This window comes from Malus sylvestris, chromosome 11 (genome assembly GCF_916048215.2).
Source record: "Malus sylvestris chromosome 11, drMalSylv7.2, whole genome shotgun sequence".
Classification (NCBI taxonomy): Eukaryota; Viridiplantae; Streptophyta; class Magnoliopsida; order Rosales; family Rosaceae; genus Malus; species Malus sylvestris.
In genome coordinates, this window is record NC_062270.1 from 25458206 (window position 1) to 25477835 (window position 19630).

At 36.3% G+C, this 19630-nt stretch overlaps 2 protein-coding genes across 7 annotated transcripts in view; one reads left to right on the top strand and one right to left on the bottom strand.

Moving 5' to 3' along the window:
- Nucleotides 1-586: 586 nt before the first annotated feature.
- On the bottom strand, nucleotides 587-5372 carry LOC126591026 (protein TRAUCO-like). Of its 6 annotated transcripts, XR_007612220.1 has the most exons (4): nucleotides 4265-5372; nucleotides 1983-2539; nucleotides 1774-1889; nucleotides 587-1659 (listed from the first exon to the last, which is right to left on the bottom strand). XR_007612220.1 is itself a non-coding variant. In XM_050256555.1 (2 exons), exons 1-2 carry the CDS (start codon nucleotides 5289-5291, stop codon nucleotides 2274-2276), a joined length of 1293 nt encoding a protein of 430 aa, XP_050112512.1. In that variant the 5' UTR covers nucleotides 5292-5372; the 3' UTR covers nucleotides 587-2273. The 6 variants fall into 6 exon arrangements, 2 of the variants coding, with proteins under 2 accessions (XP_050112512.1, XP_050112513.1); XR_007612219.1 differs by having other exon boundaries at nucleotides 587-1889; XR_007612218.1 differs by having other exon boundaries at nucleotides 1774-2539.
- The window catches only part of LOC126591029 (phenylacetaldehyde reductase), a 72477-nt gene continuing 58200 nt past the window's right edge, over nucleotides 5354-19630 (top strand). The window contains exon 1 of the mRNA XM_050256562.1: nucleotides 5354-5363. The gene's annotated coding sequence lies outside the window, so the exon portion shown is untranslated. The remainder of the gene's footprint in view (nucleotides 5364-19630) is intronic.

Below are 19630 nucleotides of genomic sequence, written 5' to 3' on the forward strand. Positions count from 1 at the left end.
CAGCCACCCATCGCAGCTCTGACTGCAGCAGCCTCCGCTGCAATCGAGCTTAAAAACATCAGTTTCCCCGTGCCTCCCGCCACCTGCAAAAGCCCAGCAAAGTCTCTGGCCACCCATCCAATTCCTCCATGCATTGTACTTGCATTCCATGCACCATCGCAATTGAATTTGATCGAACCCAAGTCAGGTCGCTTCCATCTCACCGATTGACCAGCAACCACCAAGACTGCCATTTCTTGAACATACTTGCTAACAACATGCCCTGGTATTGCAGCTTTGAATTCATTAACCTGTTTTCTCATCGCCAAAGAAGCTGATCCAATCCATGGTGGTCATGTTGGGTCAATTTGAACTTACTCTAAGGAGATGGGGGAGTGGACTAAGCCTCACGATGAGCTAGCAATAATGTGATTCAAATTCAACTTTAACAAGAATCGAACGTAAGACCTCACTTACAAGTAAAGAATAATACTACTAAACCGTAGTACTAAGTGGCAATTTGAACTTTGCCTTTTAAAAGGAAAAGAGGGAGCTTATATAATGCAGGAGGTAATTTGTGGGGGTTCTAGGCACTCTAACATACGAATGAAGTGAACGACGATATAATAACCAAATATCAATGTGAACCATATCAACAATATCAACAAAACATTGATATCATATCAACAATATCTACCAAATGTCGATGCCATTTAACAATGACAGTTGAATATCGTTGATTCTGCTGAAGACTACGATAGTGAACACGAAGACGATGACAGAGGAGAACCCCAAAACGCAGCGGCATTCATATCAGATCTTGATCTTTGTGATATCAGCCACCATTGAAACCATAACCATGGCATTCTCATATCTCCATCGTTTCCACCTTCTCATATCTCCATCGTCTCCACCCTCTCATATCTCCATCGTCTCCACCTTCACCGTGACCACCATTCAAACCATTGCCACCCCGATCTTTAGCCACCATCAGGCCACCACGATCAGACTCCGCACCAAGATTCGGTTGCTTTGGGTTTTTTTCCCATGCGGTTGTAAGTGAAGCATCCATTGCATCTGCTCTAACAGCCTATATCAACATGGGGTAAATACTTCACGACTAGCCTCGGGTCGCCTATTGCAAAACTTAGGATGTGCTTCTCATAAACCGTTGTTAAAAAGGACCTTCAACCAAATCTTAGATTTAGAGAAAGAAAGCGTGAATCCGCCAATCTGATCATGTGCCCCGGGAGTAGCTTAAGCAAGGTCAATATGACGGAATAAAACCTAGCCACTAATGTTGCATATCTCAAACCAGAATACCCTCCACAAACAAGAATCCCCCTGTTCTGTAGCAAAATGTGCAGTTTCCTCGACATTCAGAGTTTAAAAACAATCATAGAACTACACCAACGATGGGTTTTGGAGCGAGGTTACCAGAAATTTGTTTCTCCAACATGACACTTGACTATGATTGCTCAGGAGAAACTGCTTAGAGTCCATCGATAGTTCCCAAAAATGAAACCAAACTCGACAGCTCTTCAATCTAAAAGAGATACGACCAAACGGAGGTATAACAAAGAATGTAATCCATCATTTTACTAGCCTCTGCAATACAGTTGAAGTAAGCGCTCAGCAATACAGTTGAAGTAAGTGCTCAGTGCTCAACGAACGAACCTCCTGTCACGAAAGGAAATATCCAATTAGATCAAAAATTGCAAAAAGATAACACAATAAGAGCATGATAAATATTCCATCTCATAGCAACCAAAAAGATCAATGACTAGCACTAACCAGTTACCAATTTCAGAACCGAAGCAGGAGTCAGAGATCAAGCTTTCTAAAGATAGACCAAACGAATAAATAAAACCATAGACAAGGTATAATTACTGAAACAGCTACGTTTGAGCCTGTAAGAATCCGAAAAGAAGTGTATATATATTAAACCAATGCATAAGGATCTAGAATCTGAAACATCATAACAGTAATTACAATGGACTTACATGATGCAAATGCACAATCACGAAGAACAGAGATATTTATCAAACAGAACAATCGGGACATTGTCTTGCTATGCAATATCATTATGTTTTCCATTAGAACTTGTCAGACAAAGGTCAAGAATACAATGATTATCAGTTCAGTTTAAAGATGTACTTTTAGCAGCAACTAAAATTACAAAGGAAAGTTAAACTCATATGCTTCTCCTAAATCCATGAAGGTTTTCCATTCTCTCATTTTGGCTATTGGAAACTCCAGAAACAGAAATATGGTTGAATTGTGCTGGTTTCTGGTTATTGTTTCTTCTCATCAGAAACTCCATTTTCAACTCGGTTTTCAAACCCATGATACGGAACTTCAAACATGGGCTGGGGCACTGGACGTCCATTGAAGTCTTCTGGAAAGAACTCAAAATCAGGGCCAAAGTTGAACTTGACAACACAATTTGGTTGATGTGGAAGAGTGTACATTGAAGCAGTAGGATAGTAACGTCCACCATATAGATCCTTAAAAGCAACTCCTTGACATACCCCATTTTTGAAAAATGATATCTCACTTCCTGCAAAGCAGATCAACAACCACTCCAATGTTACACTTCCAAGAAAATAAATGTAGGTTATATTAGCAGAATAGAAACCTTTCTAGTTGAACAGAAGTTTGAAAAAAATGCTCCTAAAACCCAGAAAAATTATTGAAGTAGCAAGTTGGTCGAAGAGGCGGCATGTACAATTGCATGCTTGGATCCTAAAGCAACTTACTATTGCACACAATATACAAATGGCAATGAATTGAATAACAAACTTGAGGACTGGTAATGGAATCGGATGGGAACACCAAACTGAAGTTTCCTTTTAATCTCAGGAAAAAAGAACGGTTAGGTAACAAATTGGCAAGAAGGAAGCGTTTTTCAACCATGGCAAAGCCAAAAATAATATATTCACTCAGATCAAAAGCAATTGGGATTTTTACTTGATACAGGCTGGCAATAATAAATGCAGGATACATAATGAGGAGTTGTTTTAAGATGGGTTGGGAAAAGCCCCACACAAATTCCCTACTTTTAGCCATTTGGAAAAGAAAATACAGATGTCTTCGGGTTTAAATAGCTGACGGTTTCCATTGTCTTTAAATTTTATAAATTTAAGTTAAATAATGTTTAGTTGCCTGGATCAGGTCCAGGTGTTCTCGGCTAAGACTATGCAAGCCCTGACACATAGATTCAATGTCCTGTCCCACAAAGATTCAATTTCCTGTTTCATTGAAGTAGAATACACATCTTTCACTATTCTAATTAGATTGTAACTGGATATCACATTCCAAGAGTCAATGCTTGCATGGCTTGTAAGTATATTATGAACTTCGAATAATTCTCATGCCGTGGAATCTACCAACGCCTACATACCCCTTAAACTCACGAATTACAGTTCAACCCAAGACTGCAGAGTCAGTTCTTCAATTTAATCATTCTGATTCCTCATTCCCAAAATTTTCCCATTACCTAGCTTTATACCAAGTTTTTAACTCATGCTATGACTTTTTGAACAAAGAGGGGGAAGAGAGACGACAGATTAAGATTCATAACTAGTTTCACTAAATAATAATATAGGAACAATAATACCATCCCCTGGAAACCATTTCGACCCCTTCGTACCTAGTTTGGCTAAAACGCACAAAGATAATTTCTCCCATCTCTTGCTTTCTTCTGCACAAGCAAATGTTACAATCACATGTCTCAAACCTCACTATAATTATAGTCTCTCTCGCAAGTAAAAGAACTAATAATTATAGTACATTCTCTTGGCTAATGTTGTTCCCCTGAACTTGGATACCGGAAACAATAAGTCAAATGTGCAGTTTAATGCTACAAACGTTATAGTGCAGAGATAAATAAAGACTAAAGTCCCAAGTTCAGTTGTTTTGATCATCTCTTAGTCTGAATAGGTGTAATTCGATCAGTCTTCATGCAAGGAATGTTTTGTTTTATGCTGAGTGGAGGTTTATCTTCTATGAACTACTAAAGACACTCATTCTATTTTCTATCAACCCAACATCTGTTCAGTTCAACTCGTTCATGATTCCAATTAGAACCATAGGGAAAGAGTGCCATAACAGTTGAACTGTGCAAGCGGATTTGTATTCACATTCATAAAACGAAACAAGAATGCCTATGCAAGAAACACAATGCTCTGCAATAAATTTCAGACCAAACACAACCACAACCACAAAATCACCGAAAATAAACACTTGAAAACATCAACACCACAAAAACCAAACAATCACTCACCAGGCACTACTTTCGGAGGATCCTCCTTCACGTCAGGGGCACAAGCATACCGCTGACCCTTGTACCAAACCAAATGGGGCGGCTTTGGGGCATACGAGCCCCCATCAGGCAAATTTATATAAAACCCAATAACATCACCTTCCTTGTACCCTTCCTCCCCATACTTCTCCCTCAAAGCCTTATGCACCTTACTCCCATCAATGTCCCTATACCCAAAACTATTCGCATCATAACCGACGGGTGCCTGCAAGTCCCCTTTCTCAGTGGACCAGCCAAGCCTTGTGTGGCCACTCTCTCCCAAGTTCACCACCTTTATTTCAGAATACCAAGCCCCCTCAGCCACTCCCCTGGTGGCCCTAACCATTCTGTACCCTTTTGTGCTACCGGCACTCATTCGGTCCTCACTCACCTCCACTTTCTCGGCCTTGTACACCTTGGAGAGGCAGATTGTCATGTCCGGAGTGTCGTCAGTTTTGTCCGGGAACCGCGTGACTGGAGTGATCAACACGGTGTCGTCCGCGGGGGCATTGTGGTTGTTGTTATTGGCCTTGCTCTTCTTTTTCCCCTTGCGGGTCGACTTAGTGACCCACACATTGTTGTTCTTCTTCTTCGATTTCTTCGAATTGGCGGCGGTTGGGGCGGCGGCGACAGCGATTCCGTTGGAGATGGGCAGGGGCAGTGGGGTTTGATCTTGGTCGGGAAAGGGCTCGGTGGTGAGGGAAGAGAGCTGCTTTTGCTTCTTGGGAGGCGGGTCGTCGTCGTCGTTGTCGATGTCGATGTCGATGTCGATTTCGATTTCTTGGGATTTGACGGACTCGGAGAGAGATTCGGAGGCTTCGGTTTCGGTTTTACTGCCGTTTTGCGGGTCGTTGGAAGGTGGGTTTAGGGTGTCGGTGTCGGGGTCGTCGGTGGTGGGTTCGGGTGGTTCGATGGGCTCGGCAGTTGGGATTGCGGCGGCGGCGGTTGTGGGTTTCGATTGTTCGTCTTCATCGTCGTCTTCGTCTCTATAGGTTCGAAGGTTGTCCATGTCTTGGGGACGAAAGAAAGAGAGAGATTGAAAATTTGAAATGGGGATAGAGGAGAGGGGGGGAGAGAGAGATGGAACTGAAAATTGGGAAGGAGAAATGTTTGAAACCAATGAAAAATATGTCGAAATATTGGATTGGATTGAATTGGGCTATATGGACTTGAAGTATTTTTGGAAGCCAATCTAAGTTTTAAGGCCCGGTTCCTGCCGACCCACCAAACGGGACCTTCATCCCCCCATAATCTTATTAAGAGAAAATAGGAATACAATTACGGGGGGACATAAAGTCAAATCTCGTTTATGAGAAAAACATAGCAGGTAATACGACAGGAGAATAAAAAATCAACCCTACTTACAAAGAAAATATATGATAAAAATCATTTGAAACGATAGTTGATAGAAGTAGAAAGATCATGAATATAAGCAGAAGCTACACATGATTGAATGTTAGACCTTAGACCACCAATAATATACATCGTGATCTACACCAAATTAGCTGAGGCCTCAACCCCAGTCGCCCTTGGGAAGTATATGGGAAACAGAAACAGCATATGCCTAATATGCCATAGGCAATTGCTCCAATCAACCAGCAAATACAAATTAATGATAGAACTATGAGAGTTTAACTAGTGAATCACCATACTTGAGTCCATCTCCAACCAAAAGTGATGCCATCCACGCACCCAAGCAACTCGAATAGCCTCAGCAACAATCGAACTATAAAAATTTGTGGACGAAGCAAAACAGCCCAAAGAGATACCTTGATAATCACAAAATACATCACCATAACTTGCGTGACCCATTAGTAATTACATTGGTCCACCCCACCATAGGAGGTTTTCAGACAACAGGTATGAAACACGGGGCAATAGACAACAAAGAAGAAACACCTAAAGTTTGAAAAATAGAAGGACTTGATGCAAAAGGAACCGAAGAAAAACCAAAGAGGCAAATTCTTTAGAACACATAAAAATATTGGCCTTGGTATGAGCGATACATAGCTTAGCACCTTCAAAATGGATCTTGTTTCATAGAGACCATAAATACCAGCTCAAATACTCATGATTAAAGAGGTCATTTAATAACTATTTCATTTTCACATTTTAGTTTTCACCTTTTTGAAATTAATGAAAGTGTTTTTTGTTAAAATGTGTTTGGAATCAATCTTTAGTAAAAATACAAATGAATTTTAAAAAGGCACTTGAAGTGCTTCCTACAAAAAACATATAAGTGGTGGTTCTTGCAAAAAAAATACTTTAAGTGCTTTTGGAACCCAAAAACATTTTTTCTAAAAATAATTTCAGTCATTCTAAAAGCACTTTCAAATTAGCCGTTCTCATTTTTCTTCTCGTTTTCATGTTGTTGTTGTTAGGCCTGGCAAACGGGTCGTGTCAGTCGTGTTCGTGTCGTTTTCGTGTAACACCTGTTATCTTAACGGGTCGTGTCGTGTCACACCTGTTATCTTAACGGGTCATTAACAGGTCGGGTCACTTTACCCAACGGGTAAAGTGACCCGACCCGTTATGACCCGTTAAGAAAAATATTATTTTTTTCTTAAATTTGCACATACAACACATTGTCACATAAATATTACTTCAAAACATTAAAACACATTTGTCGTTTAAGTACTATATCTACACTCGAAAATAAGAGCCTCATAAAAAATACATCCATACACTACTAATCTATTACAAATATTAAATGTGCAAGGATATGCAAAATGAAAGCGTTTTTGTTTTCAAGATTGTGAAGCCTTTCTCAAAAGTTTAAACCTTGCCAATGGAACTCAAAACTTAATGAAAGTGACCCACTAGTGTGTTTATTCGTACTTTCATTAAGTATAACATAAGATTTTGTGGTATCCACTAGTGTTAATATTTTCAATTGAAGATCGAATTCATTCATTGTATTCATATAAGGTCAAGGAGTGTAGTTGTAAAAAATCATCAAAATCGGAGTTTAAATAACCGTTAAATTGTGATTTTTCGTTTATAATCGTCGAAAAGTTTTGTCCCGTTACTTAATCTTTAAATGTTTGTTTTTTGCAATTTTTGGCGTATGCGATCTCGAAGCATATACAAACAAGTTTGACGGTTAGATCATTGAAACTAGTTTCGTAGAATGCGTATCCCATTAAAACAATAGATTCATTAACACTTAAGAGTTTATTCTTACTTTTATTAAGTATAACATAAGATTTTGTGGTATCCATTAGTGTAAATATTTTAAATTGAAGATCGAATTCATTCATTGTATTTATATAGGGTCAAGGAGTGTAGCTGTAAAAAATCATCAAAATCGGAGTTAAAATAACCGTTAAATTGTGTTTTTTCGTTTATAATCGTTGAAAAGTTTTGTCCCGTTACTTAATCTTTAAATGTTTGTTTTTTGTAATTTTTGGCGTATGCGATCTCGAAGCATATACAAACAAGTTTGACGGTTAGATCATTGAAACTAGTTTCGTAGAATGCGTATCCCATTAAAACAATAGATTCACTAACACTTAAGAGTTTATTCTTACTTTCATTAAGTATAACATAAGATTTTGTGGTATCCACTAGTGTAAATATTTTAAATTGAAGATCGAATTCATTCATTGTATTCATATAGGGTCAAGGAGTGTAGCTGTAAAAAATTATCAAAATCGGAGTTAAAATAACCGTTAAATCGTGATTTTTCGTTTATAACCGTCGAAAAGTTTTGTCCCGTTACTTGATCTCTGAATGTTTGTTTTTTGCAATTTTTGGCGTATGCGATCTTGAAGCATATACAAACAAGTTTGACGGTTGGATTGTTGAAACCAGTTTCGCAAAATGCGTATCTCATCAAAACAATAGATTCACTAACACTTAAGAGTTTATTCATATTTTCATTAAGTATAACATAAGATTTTGTGGTATCCACTAGTGTAAATATTTTAAATTGAAGATCGAATTCATTCATTGTATTCATATAGGGTCAAGGAGTGTAGCTGTAAAAAATTATCAAAATTGGAGTTAAAATAACCGTTAAATCGTGATTTTTCGTTTATAACCGTCGAAAAGTTTTGTCTTGTTACTGGATCTCTGAATGTTTATTTTTTTCAATTTTGGCGTATGTGATCTCGAAGTATATACAAACATGTTTGACGGTTAGATCGTTGAAATTAGTTTCGTATAATTCGTATCCCATGAAGTTCAATGGTGTGTGTGTGTATATTTATTTATTTATTAAGTAGATTTAAATCTATTTATTTTGTATGTATAATTATTATAGTTTTTAGGGGTATAAAATTTAATTTAAAATTTAATATATATATATATATATAATTATTATAGTTAATATTTTGGGGGGTATAATTATTACAGTATATATAATTATTATAATTATTATAGTTAATTTAATATATATATATATATATAATTATTATAGTTTTTAGGGGTATAAAATTGTTAAATTAATATATATAATTATTATATTATTTTTTAGGGTTATAAAATTGTTAAATTAATATTCTGCTTATCGTGTATCGTGTTACCCACGTGTATACCCAAACCAACCCGTTATCTTAACAGGTGCTTATCGGGTTACCCGATAACGACCCGTTTCGTTATCGTGTTGACCCAAACACCTGTTAATTTCGTGTCGTGTCGTGTCGGGTTATCGGGTCGTGTCAGAAATTGTCAGGCCTAGTTGTTGTTGCCTAATCTTATGTTTGATCTTTCATTAAATAAGGAACTGAAGCCATCTCCAACCAAAGGGTCTAGGCAACAACAACAACAACATGAAAAAGGGCCAAACATGGGATTAGGCAAAGGGCCAACCAGCTGGCCCAACCCATCCAACCCCTGGCTGGGCCACATTTTCAAACACAACGGCTAGCTAATGTCAGTTACCATTGGGTTTGAATTTTTTTTTTTTCCGGCCATAATTTTTTATTTTTTATTTTTAAATTCTCATTTTTTTTCCTATAAATACCTAAGTCATTCCTACACCATTTGTCACATAATTTTCACAATTCCATATCATCATTCTATTTCAATTCTTCACATTCTATTTTCTTACTTCTTCCAATAATCTTTCCTTCAATTTTTTCAATAATTTTCAAATGGCCTCATCTGCAATGAAAGGTAGGGCTTAGACCCGAAAAGAAGATGAAGCTCTTTGCAAGGCTTATAAATGGGTCTCGGAAGATAGTGTGAGGGGGATTTCTCAAACAAGTGAAAGTATTTGAACTCGTGTGTCCAAAAAATACTATTAGTTCTACGAAGGCACCACTCCACCGAATACTCGAAACCACTAGAGTTGTTTTTCAAGATGGAAGAAACATCTTCATCCAAGTTTGAATAAATGGTGTCAAGCATTGTTAGCAGCCATAAGTAGACATGAAAGCGGCGCCAATTACTACGACGAAATAAGTGTTTTCACAATTTATTTTAAATATTTAATTATATTACATTTAATTTTTGTAATTATATTACATTTAATTTCATAAATTAATTTCTTTTAATTTTTGTAATTATATTTTCTAGGTAGCAGAGGAATTGTATATGAAGGGCAGCTCGAAACCCTTTCAGTTTCACGGTTATTAGAAAATTTGTAAAAGGTGGGTGTTATTTGAAGATCCACCTCAACATAGAGTAGGTCCTACGCCGGTATTCGGAACTCAATCCTCAGATGTAGATTGGGATGAAGATGGATCTCCTACCATTCAAGAAACAAGGATAGAAAATTCGTCTTTGGGTGATGGGTGAAGATTCCATACCTAGGGCTATGGGACGAAACAAGGCCCAAATGTTGAAGGAAAAGGGTAAGGCAAAAGATGATTACGCCGCTCAACAGGAAGTGGCAACCTCATTGCGATTAATGGCGGAGTAAAATGTCTTTGTCGCAGAAGAAATGAACCGTAGGCATGAAGAACGGGCCAAACAAATATAAGAAGAGATGGATGATAAGAATATGCAAAGGAACACTTCGGATTACACTCCAATGAGTAAGGCTTATTTTGATAGGTAAAAGAGGGAAATTATGATCCAGCGGCAGTTGTTTATCTCCGACTATACTCTTACAATGGCGGATGATGAAGATGATGTTGATTATGGACTTTAAATTTAAGTTGTTGTAGTTTTTAAATTTAAGTTGTAGTTTTTAAATATAAGTTGTAATTTTTAAATTTAAAAGTTGTTGTAGTTTTTAAATTTAAATAATAAATTATGTTTGGCCCTCAGTTGGAGATGATTTTTTGTCACAAGGCTATGTTTGGCCCTATGACCCTTTGGCCCTCGGTTGGAGATGGTAAGAAATATAGCCCTGTATTGTTCATTAAAATATTAATTTCTTGGAGGGCCAGATGGCTAAAATGAGTTATCTGGTCCTCCTTCGATTGGAGATGGCCTGACTCATTCTCTTGAGTCATGACAAACATAGGGCCAAAACCCCAATAAATGGAATCAAAGTCCTTATTTTATTAGGCTTGTATTTGATTTTCTTCCTGAACTTTTGTACACTCAAAATCGTCTTTTTTTCATTTGTGTAAAATCCCTATTAAATAGAAATTTTATCCCTCCTTTAATCTGCCACATTGATACCAAATTGTAGATAGCATTAAATTTGCGCGTAGCTTGACTTACATGTATTAAAACTGCCATAACACCATCTAGAAAAATGATTGAATCGTAAAATTCTACAGAAAATACACATCCGTATCTTTCCAAGCATGTATGAATCATCATCTGGTTCTTCTTGAGTCGGTACATTTTATTTCGCGAAGTCAAGTGATCTGCACAGGCAATGCTAACGGCATAGAATTTTTAAAGCCTTTTAATCTCATTATTTTTTTCTTTTTAGCTCATTTTCTACTCTTTTCTTGTTACAACCTAAAAACCATAGAAGGAAAGTAAACCTATATAGAAAATTTCAAGGTATACAAGATACACTCCTAATTAGAACTTCTTTATATCTTGTTGATGCACAAAATTGGGTTGACTTTGGATCAACTTAAATCCGACCGTAAATTACATAAACATACAAAAACACATGATGTATCGTGGTTGACATCGAGTTTTCTACCTTCATTTTTCTTCCATTTTTAAGTAAAATGTTGTAAGTTCCGATTTCGACATGTTTGATATCAAATTGCTATCACTGTTTTAGGATTAATGAATAAATAACAAAGAAAAAGAACTTGGCACTCCATCTTTTTGGGTTAAAAATTCCCACGCCCACGCAGACGTCAAATTCAGATCTCCGGGGCTATCAGGTGGTTGGTTGACTAATTGGTCTCGTATGTGGGTTTGCCAAGGGAATGAGATGCAAAATTTACTTCTAACGCACGCACTGAGCTAAGCGCTGCCACGCGATAACTGTGGGCCCACACCTAAATCTCACTTTCTAGAGAGAGTAGTAGGTGGGAACTTTGAGTTTTAACGATAAAAACAAAATAAAGGATAAAGTGAATAATACTAGGATTGACTTTTTAGTGTAAAAATATGGTTTTTCATTAAAATGAGCTTTTCGTTAAAGTTCCATTGTTTAAAATGACGTCACACTTACTATGTATTATTATTGGGTTGTTTTATTTACATTCCATATATTGTTGAATACACTCCACATACTAAGTACACCCCACATCATCTTTTTCAATCAAAATTTATCTTAGTACATCCCACATACTTTCATATACTGCCCTCACATCCCAAACTTTCTACATACACCTCACATTCTTTACATACATTCAACATTCTCTCATTGTTCGTTCTCACCACACCTCCAAATTTCAAGACTCTCACTAAACATGTAAATGCTAATTATGAGGTGGACTACATAATATTCGATTGTTGGTTTATTTTACTAATAGAGAAAAAATCCAAAATTTGTATCCCTCTTTGTTACTCCTCTAAAGTTAATCTCACAAAATTTTGACCCAAAAATGAATGATAGGACATGGGTGAATTTTTTTTTTCTTTCAAAATTATAATGGGAAGATTATAATGGGTTCAATTCTTTTTACTGTACAAAATTTAAAAGAAAGTAGTGTCAACTGTCAAGCTTACCACTTAGAGAAAAATTTGTTTATGTTATAATGGATTCATTCAATTTTTTTTTTTAAATCAAAAATTTGTTTTGGAGTAGTTATATGTTTCTATCAATTTGGGGGTATTTGTCAATTAGGGGTTTTAGGATTTTAGGGTTCGGGTTTAGACAACCAATTTAGAGTTAGGGTTCATATTAGTAAATAATTTGTGTATTCAATTTTTTTTTAATTTATTTTGGGGCTAAATAGTCATTTCATGCTAAGATACATGAGTGATTTAATAATACATATTTATGTGGGGCGTGTTCAACAATATATAGGGTGCTAATAAAAAAACCTATTATTATTTTGTATTATCTCTTTAATAGAGATAAGTCGACTAACACATATGATTCTATCTCTATTATAAAAATATACGAATGATGGTACAAATAATCGGTAATAATAAAAAAATTTGTTTCTTATGGGTTGTAATGTTTTTTTTTTCTTTTCAAAAAGTAACAATCCACCATTCCGAGGGTAAGTGTGACGACCCGTCCCTAATTTTCCTATGTAATTTCTCCTCGAGTATGTGTATTGACGGTTATGCCCTTAGTGGCGAACGATGTGGACATGTTTATTTCCTCCTTATTTATTTTATCGTCTTAGTAAATAAATTGTTCACGTTATTACGAGACTACATAGATTTTATCAGTGTGAAAACACTATTCCGGATAGATTTTTGATTTCCTTTCTGTACAAAATCTAAAACCCTATCCCTAGCCTTCTATTTAGCCCATCCCATGCACTCCACCAATCTCATCCATTCCTTTTTTGCAGCAACCAATCAGAAAAAAAAAAAAAAGGACTTTCTCTCTCTCTCTCTCTCCCGTATACTCTCTTTCTCTGCAAACCCCTTGAATGAACCCTAAACCTCACATGTCGAACCCAAAAACCACTCCATTGTACTCCTTTCATCCTCACGAACACAACCATGTTCTTGAAACCCAGAATGGACGAGTTTTCAACGTCAAACTCGTGAGGTTCGAACTCAGTGATTTGAGTTCATCAGATTTCAGGCCGAGTTAAGAAGTTTTGAGGTAAAGGAAGCCTTCCCACAACTCCCCAAGGCCTCTAGGACATTTTTGAATAAGCTTGGATGTCGAAACAACCGAGTTTCGAGGAGTTCACTTTTGGCCGGAACTTTCGAGGCATATTCCAGCGACCTTCGTCCACTTTTTGGACTCCAAACAGGTATAACGCTATTCTACTCTTCATGAGCTTCAAATCCATATAAAGTAGGTCGAAAATGGTTGAAAATTGAAGAAGTTGTGTAACTTTGAAAATTTCCCAAAAATCCAGCAAAAATCAGGTTGCAGACGGCGACGACGACAAGGGTTGCCGGAGAATGTGATGGAATTTTCCGTCAAGGTTGACGGAATATTCCTGACGGCTTCAGGTAACGCTGTTAACTTCCGTTAGCATTTAACAGAATATTTATTGGAATATTCCTGACAGTGTGAGGCTAGCTGACGGCATTGGCCGTGGGGGCGTGTCTGGACGTGCCATTGCCGGCGCATGGGGGCACGTGAAGGGTCCAAAAAAATTTCTAAAAATTTGGGGATGTTCATGACGTCGAGTAGGTCACGGTGGTATATTTAAACCCTAAGTTTGAGCAAACTATAGGGGTTTTATTTAGGTTTACGTATATGTGCTTTAATTAATTCGAAATTAGTTATTTCACATATAGGGGAAACGTATCCCGAGGACGTTCGAGGCCAAGCTAGGCTCGGGGGCTATGACCCAATGACGTACTTGTGAGTGGGCAGTTTATTTTTTTATATCTATACGTATTAATAGTTTCCAAAATTGCATAAATACATCACTTTACGTTTTTAGTGCCAAATAATTGATAAATGCGATATAATTGTGATAAATGCTGTTATATGGTTGAAATATTATTGTCATGACATTCATACATATTTGTACATGCTCATCTTGTTGCATTGATGTTAGTACTTACCCTAAGGCCAGGACCAGTCTTTCACGTGTATGCTAACATCGCACCGTTCGCTAGTCTTGGATCCAAGTTAGGTGCCAGTCATGTTGGGTAGATTGCATTAAGCAATCCGACTTGTATGTGACCATGCTTCTGCACCAGCCTTCACGTGATCGTAGTACTAGAGCATATTGATTACACCTAGTCCTGTTCGCGTCAGAAATTATATGTTCGAACTCGTGTGTTAGCTTAGATGGATGAACACTTAGCTATACTTGATTATCACATGAGTATATTATTGTGGCATTTGATACATCACGACTTGGCATATTTATGGTTATAATATTGTTACAATGCTGTTGATTTATTGTTTACATACCTACGTAGTATGTTTTAAGGAAACTATACTTGTTTTACAGCGAAGGGTTAGTATATTCAAAAATAAAGGATTTCGTATAAGCATTCTTTTGTTGACCCACTGAACTTTGTTTTTCGCCTCTCCACGACCTAAATAGCTGTACTCTTTGTGGCACTTGAGGAATCTCGGCAGTTATGACATTCCCTTCTGTTTAAACGTATGAACTTATCACTGTTGTGTAATAAGTGTACTTTAGTTACTTTGACTACTCTTCTGTAGTCTCACTGTCTATTACGCTCTGAATAATTGTAGTGGGTTCATCCCACGATTTCGCCCTTCCAAAAATCCCATTTTCCTTAAAAAAATAATAAAAATAAAAAGGCCCGGTTCCAACTGACCCACCAAACGGGACTTTCATCCCCCCATAATCTTATTAAGAGAAAATAGGAATACAACTACGGAGACATAAAGTCAAATCTCGTTTATGAGAAAAACATAGCAAGTAATATGAAAGGGAAATAAAAAATCAACCCCACTTACAAAGAAAACATATAATAAAAATCATCTGAAACAATAGCTGGTAGAAGTAGAAAGATCATGAATATAAGTAGAAGCTACACATGAAGGAACGTTAGACCACCAGTAATATGCATCGTGATCTGCACCAAATTAGCTAAGGCCTCGGCCCCACAATTGCCCTTGTGAAGTATATGGGAAACAGAAACAACATATGCCTAATATGCCATAGGCAATTGCTCCATTTAACAAGCAAATACAAATTAATGATAGAACTATGAGAGTTTAACTAGTGAATCACCATACTTGAGTCTGTCTTCAACCAAATGTGATGCCATCCACGCACCCAAGCAACTCGAATAGCCTCAGCTACAGCAAGAACCTCAACTGCAGTCGAACTAGAAAAATTTGTGGACAACGCAAAAGAACCCAAAGCAATACCTTGATAATCACAAAATACATCACCATAACTTGTGTGACCCATTAGTAATTGCCTTGGTCCACCCCACCATAGGAGGTAAAAAAAAAAAAAAGAGGCAAATTCTTTAAAACACATAAAAATACCAGCCTTGGCATGATCGATACATAACCTAGCACCCTCAAAACGAATCTTGTTTCGTACAGACCATAAATACCAGCTCAAATACTCATAATTAAAGAGGACATTTAATAACTATTTCGTTTTCACTTTTTAGTTTTCACTTTTTTGAAATTGATGAAAGCACTTTTTGTAAAAATGTTTTTGGAGTCAATCTTGAGTAAAAATGCAAATGAATCTTGAAAAATCATTTGAAGTACTTCCTACAAAAAACACATAAAGGGTGGTTCTTGCAGAAAACACTTTAAGTACTTTTGGAACCCAAAAACATTTTTTCTAAAAATAATTTCAATCATTCTAAAAACACTTTCAAATGAACCGTTCTCATTTTTCTTCTCGTTTTCATGTTTTTCATATTTTCATGTTGTTGTTGCCTAATCCCACGTCTGATCTCTCATTAAATAAGGAACTGGCTCCTTCTCTTGAGTCATGACAAACGTAGGGCCAACAACCCCAATAAATGGAATCAAAGTCCTTATTTTATTAGGCTTATATTTGATTTTCTTCCTGAACTTTGGTGAACTCAAAATCGTCTTTTTTTTTCTTCATTTGTGTAAAATTCCCATTAAATAGAAATTTTGTCGCTCCTTCTGCCACATTGATACCAAATTGTAGAGAGCATTGAATTTGCGCGTAGCTTGACCTGCATATATTAAAATTGCTATAACACCTTCTAGAAAAATGTTCGAATCTTAAAATTCTACAGAAAATACACATTAATATCTTTCCAAGCATGTATGAATCAGCATCTAGTTCTTATTGAGTTGGTACATTTTATTTGGCGAAATCGAGTGATCTACACAGGCAATGCTAACGACATAGAATTGTAAAAGCCTATTATTCTCATTATTTTTTTCTTTTTAGCTCATTTTCTACCCTTTTCTTCTTACAACTTAAAAATCATAAAGAGAAAGTAAACCTATATAAAAGAGTTAAACAAGGGTGTAACACATGGAGAATTAATATGAATGAAATGTCGAATTTATGAGCAAAATAGCCCCTAATCTGAATTCCTAAGTTCATATGGTTCATATGAATATAATTTATGACTCTCTCTTAATTATATTCAATACTCTGACCATAAATTCTCAAATCATACCTTAAAATATTCTTTTTTTACCAAATATAAAGGTTCTTTGTTGTACACTCACATGCCTTCATAAATAAGTTAATGATCCCAACAATACATGCATGTGCCCTAGGTGGAGCATGGTCTTATTGAATTGTCAAATGATGATGACGTATCTATAAGATAACTGTGGTTTTTTAGGTCCAAGGATTAATTGCATAGTTGCAACTTTAAGAATTCCTTATTTGATATATTAGTAAAGACTTCCATAAATATATAAAAAATAAAAAAAATTCCATTTGGTCGAATTCAATAAACTCACTCTCTATTGAGTACCTACACATTTGTCTTGATGTTTTTTGCATGAATGACTCCAGACTAGTCATTTTCTAAAGTGAGAGAGCATATTATGTATTGATTTTTGGAATCAAATTTTTGCACATCCGTGTGTAGAAGAACAATTGCTAGAATCCTACAAGACAAACAAACAATTGTAAAACAACCTAGGCACCGTATGGTACTGGCCAAGGACTCTATAATGGTCAAGTTAGTAAAGTCTTTTAGAACTCAAACGATGATAGAGAGCGATAGTATGTAATACTTTTAATATGAACCCTAGGGGTGGATTTATACTAGTTCATATAGGATCCTTGTTAGGATGGTAACCCTTATTAAATCGGGTTTAGAGATCCTTGTTAGGATAGTAACCCTTATTAAATCGGGTTTAGAGGAAACATAGATTTCCTTCTTATTATGATTGTGATTTCTTGCATAGTATGCCAATCCTATGAATATATAAATTTAGTTCTTAATTGGAACTTAATTAAGTTCCCCTTTTGAGGAACAATATGGTCCTTCTGGATAAGACAAATCCTGCCTATGGAAAAGGGCTCATCGGAATGACTTGCTGCATAGTCCGTTACAATATATTCAATCGGGACTATGCGACGCGTTAGGAAGCTTATATGTCGCTTTGGTCATTTTGGCCACCTAGATTCAATAGTCTAAAAATTCACGGTTCCACACTCATCTTAGTAGATTGCCCAATTGGTAATCTTATGATCATAAACATTCATGATATGTGTATAAGAAAGAAAAGCCTAATAAATCCAACTTCTTTATATCTTGTTGATGCATAAAATCGGATTAATTTTGGATCAACTTAGATGCGACTATAAATTATATAAACATACATAAACACATAATGTATCGTGGTTGACATCAAGTTTTCTACCTCCATTTTTCTTTCATTTTTAAGTAACATGTTGTAAGTTCGATTTCGACAAGTTTGATATCAAATTGCTATCACTGTTTTAGGATTAATGAATAAATAACAAAGAAAAAGAAATTGGCACTCCATCTTTTTGGGTTAAAAATTCCCACGCCCAAGCGGACGTCAAATTCATATCTCCTAGGGCTATTGGGTGGTTGGTTGACTAATTGGCGTCGTAAGTGGGTTTCCCAACGGAATAAGATGCAAAATTTGACTTATAACGCACGCACTGAGCTAAAAGCACTGCCACGCGTTAACTGTGGCCCCACACCTAAATCTCACTTTCTAGAGAGAGAAGTAGGTGGGGTCGTCGGTTGGGTTCTTCGTTTTAAAATGATGGAAAATGATTCTAGCGGGATTTTTTTTTAGAAAAACTAATGAAAATGGTTTGAAAATTTTGAGTTTTAATGATAAGGACAAAATAAAGGGTAAAGTGAATAGTACCAGATTTGACTTTTTAGTGTAAAAATGTGATTTTTCGTTAAAGTGAACAGTACCGTGAGCTTTTCGTTAAAACTCCATTTTTTTTTTAGGATCTTAGGAATCATGTGATCACGTGATCGTTTATCGTACTTACGATCAGAAATTATTTTAAAATTTAAAATTTAAAATTAAATGTGAATATTACTTAATGAAAACTAACCGTACGATATGCGATGAACGGTTACGATCACTGTATATCTAGGATCCCTGCAAATCCTTTTCTTAAAATGATGTCACACTTACTATGTATTATTATTTTGTAGGGTTGTTTTATTAACCCTTCATATTTTGTTTATTACACCCCACCTACTGAAATAATGCGCTCACTTGAGGACTTCTTACTCCGGCCATTCCATCCCATAATTACTTTTGAAATTAAAAATTATATTAATATACCCCGTTTAATTTCCTATACTACTCATACACCCCACATAAGGAATAATAAAGGTGGTTGCTACCTTGCTGGGAGATTTATCCAGTCTTGGAAAGAATTGCTTCTGTTTGTCGAATTCCAAGAAATAAATTAGCCTAGCTTCTAGTTTACTGCTATCTATATAATTTAGATGTTCTTGTTATCGGAGTTAGTCTATGACTTGACCTCTTAGGAGGCGTTTGTTTGCCCTTACTAAGTGGGATTGGACTGGACTGGACTAGCTGTTAGTCCAATACTGTGTTTGTTTCATGCTGAGACTAACATTAATGAGACTAAAGGGGATTAGCATGGACAAAACCCTTCACTAAGAGGTCTTAACGAGACCCCCCAATAACCATGGGACTAGCTAAGACTATCCTCTCTCATCCTCATCATGCTCAACAACCACTCCCGATAGACTTCTCGTCATCTCCGGTCACCTAGATCATAATAAAATATTAATAATTTATATATTAAATAATATAATATTAGAATTTGTTATTATCCAGCTTTTTAGTCCAACATTGCACCAAATGCTTCACTAAGTTAGTCTAGCTTAGTCTAGTCTAAGCTAGTCCAACTTAGTCCTTGAAGCTACTTCAGTCCGAGATAGTCCGGCGCAACAAACGTCCCCTTACGT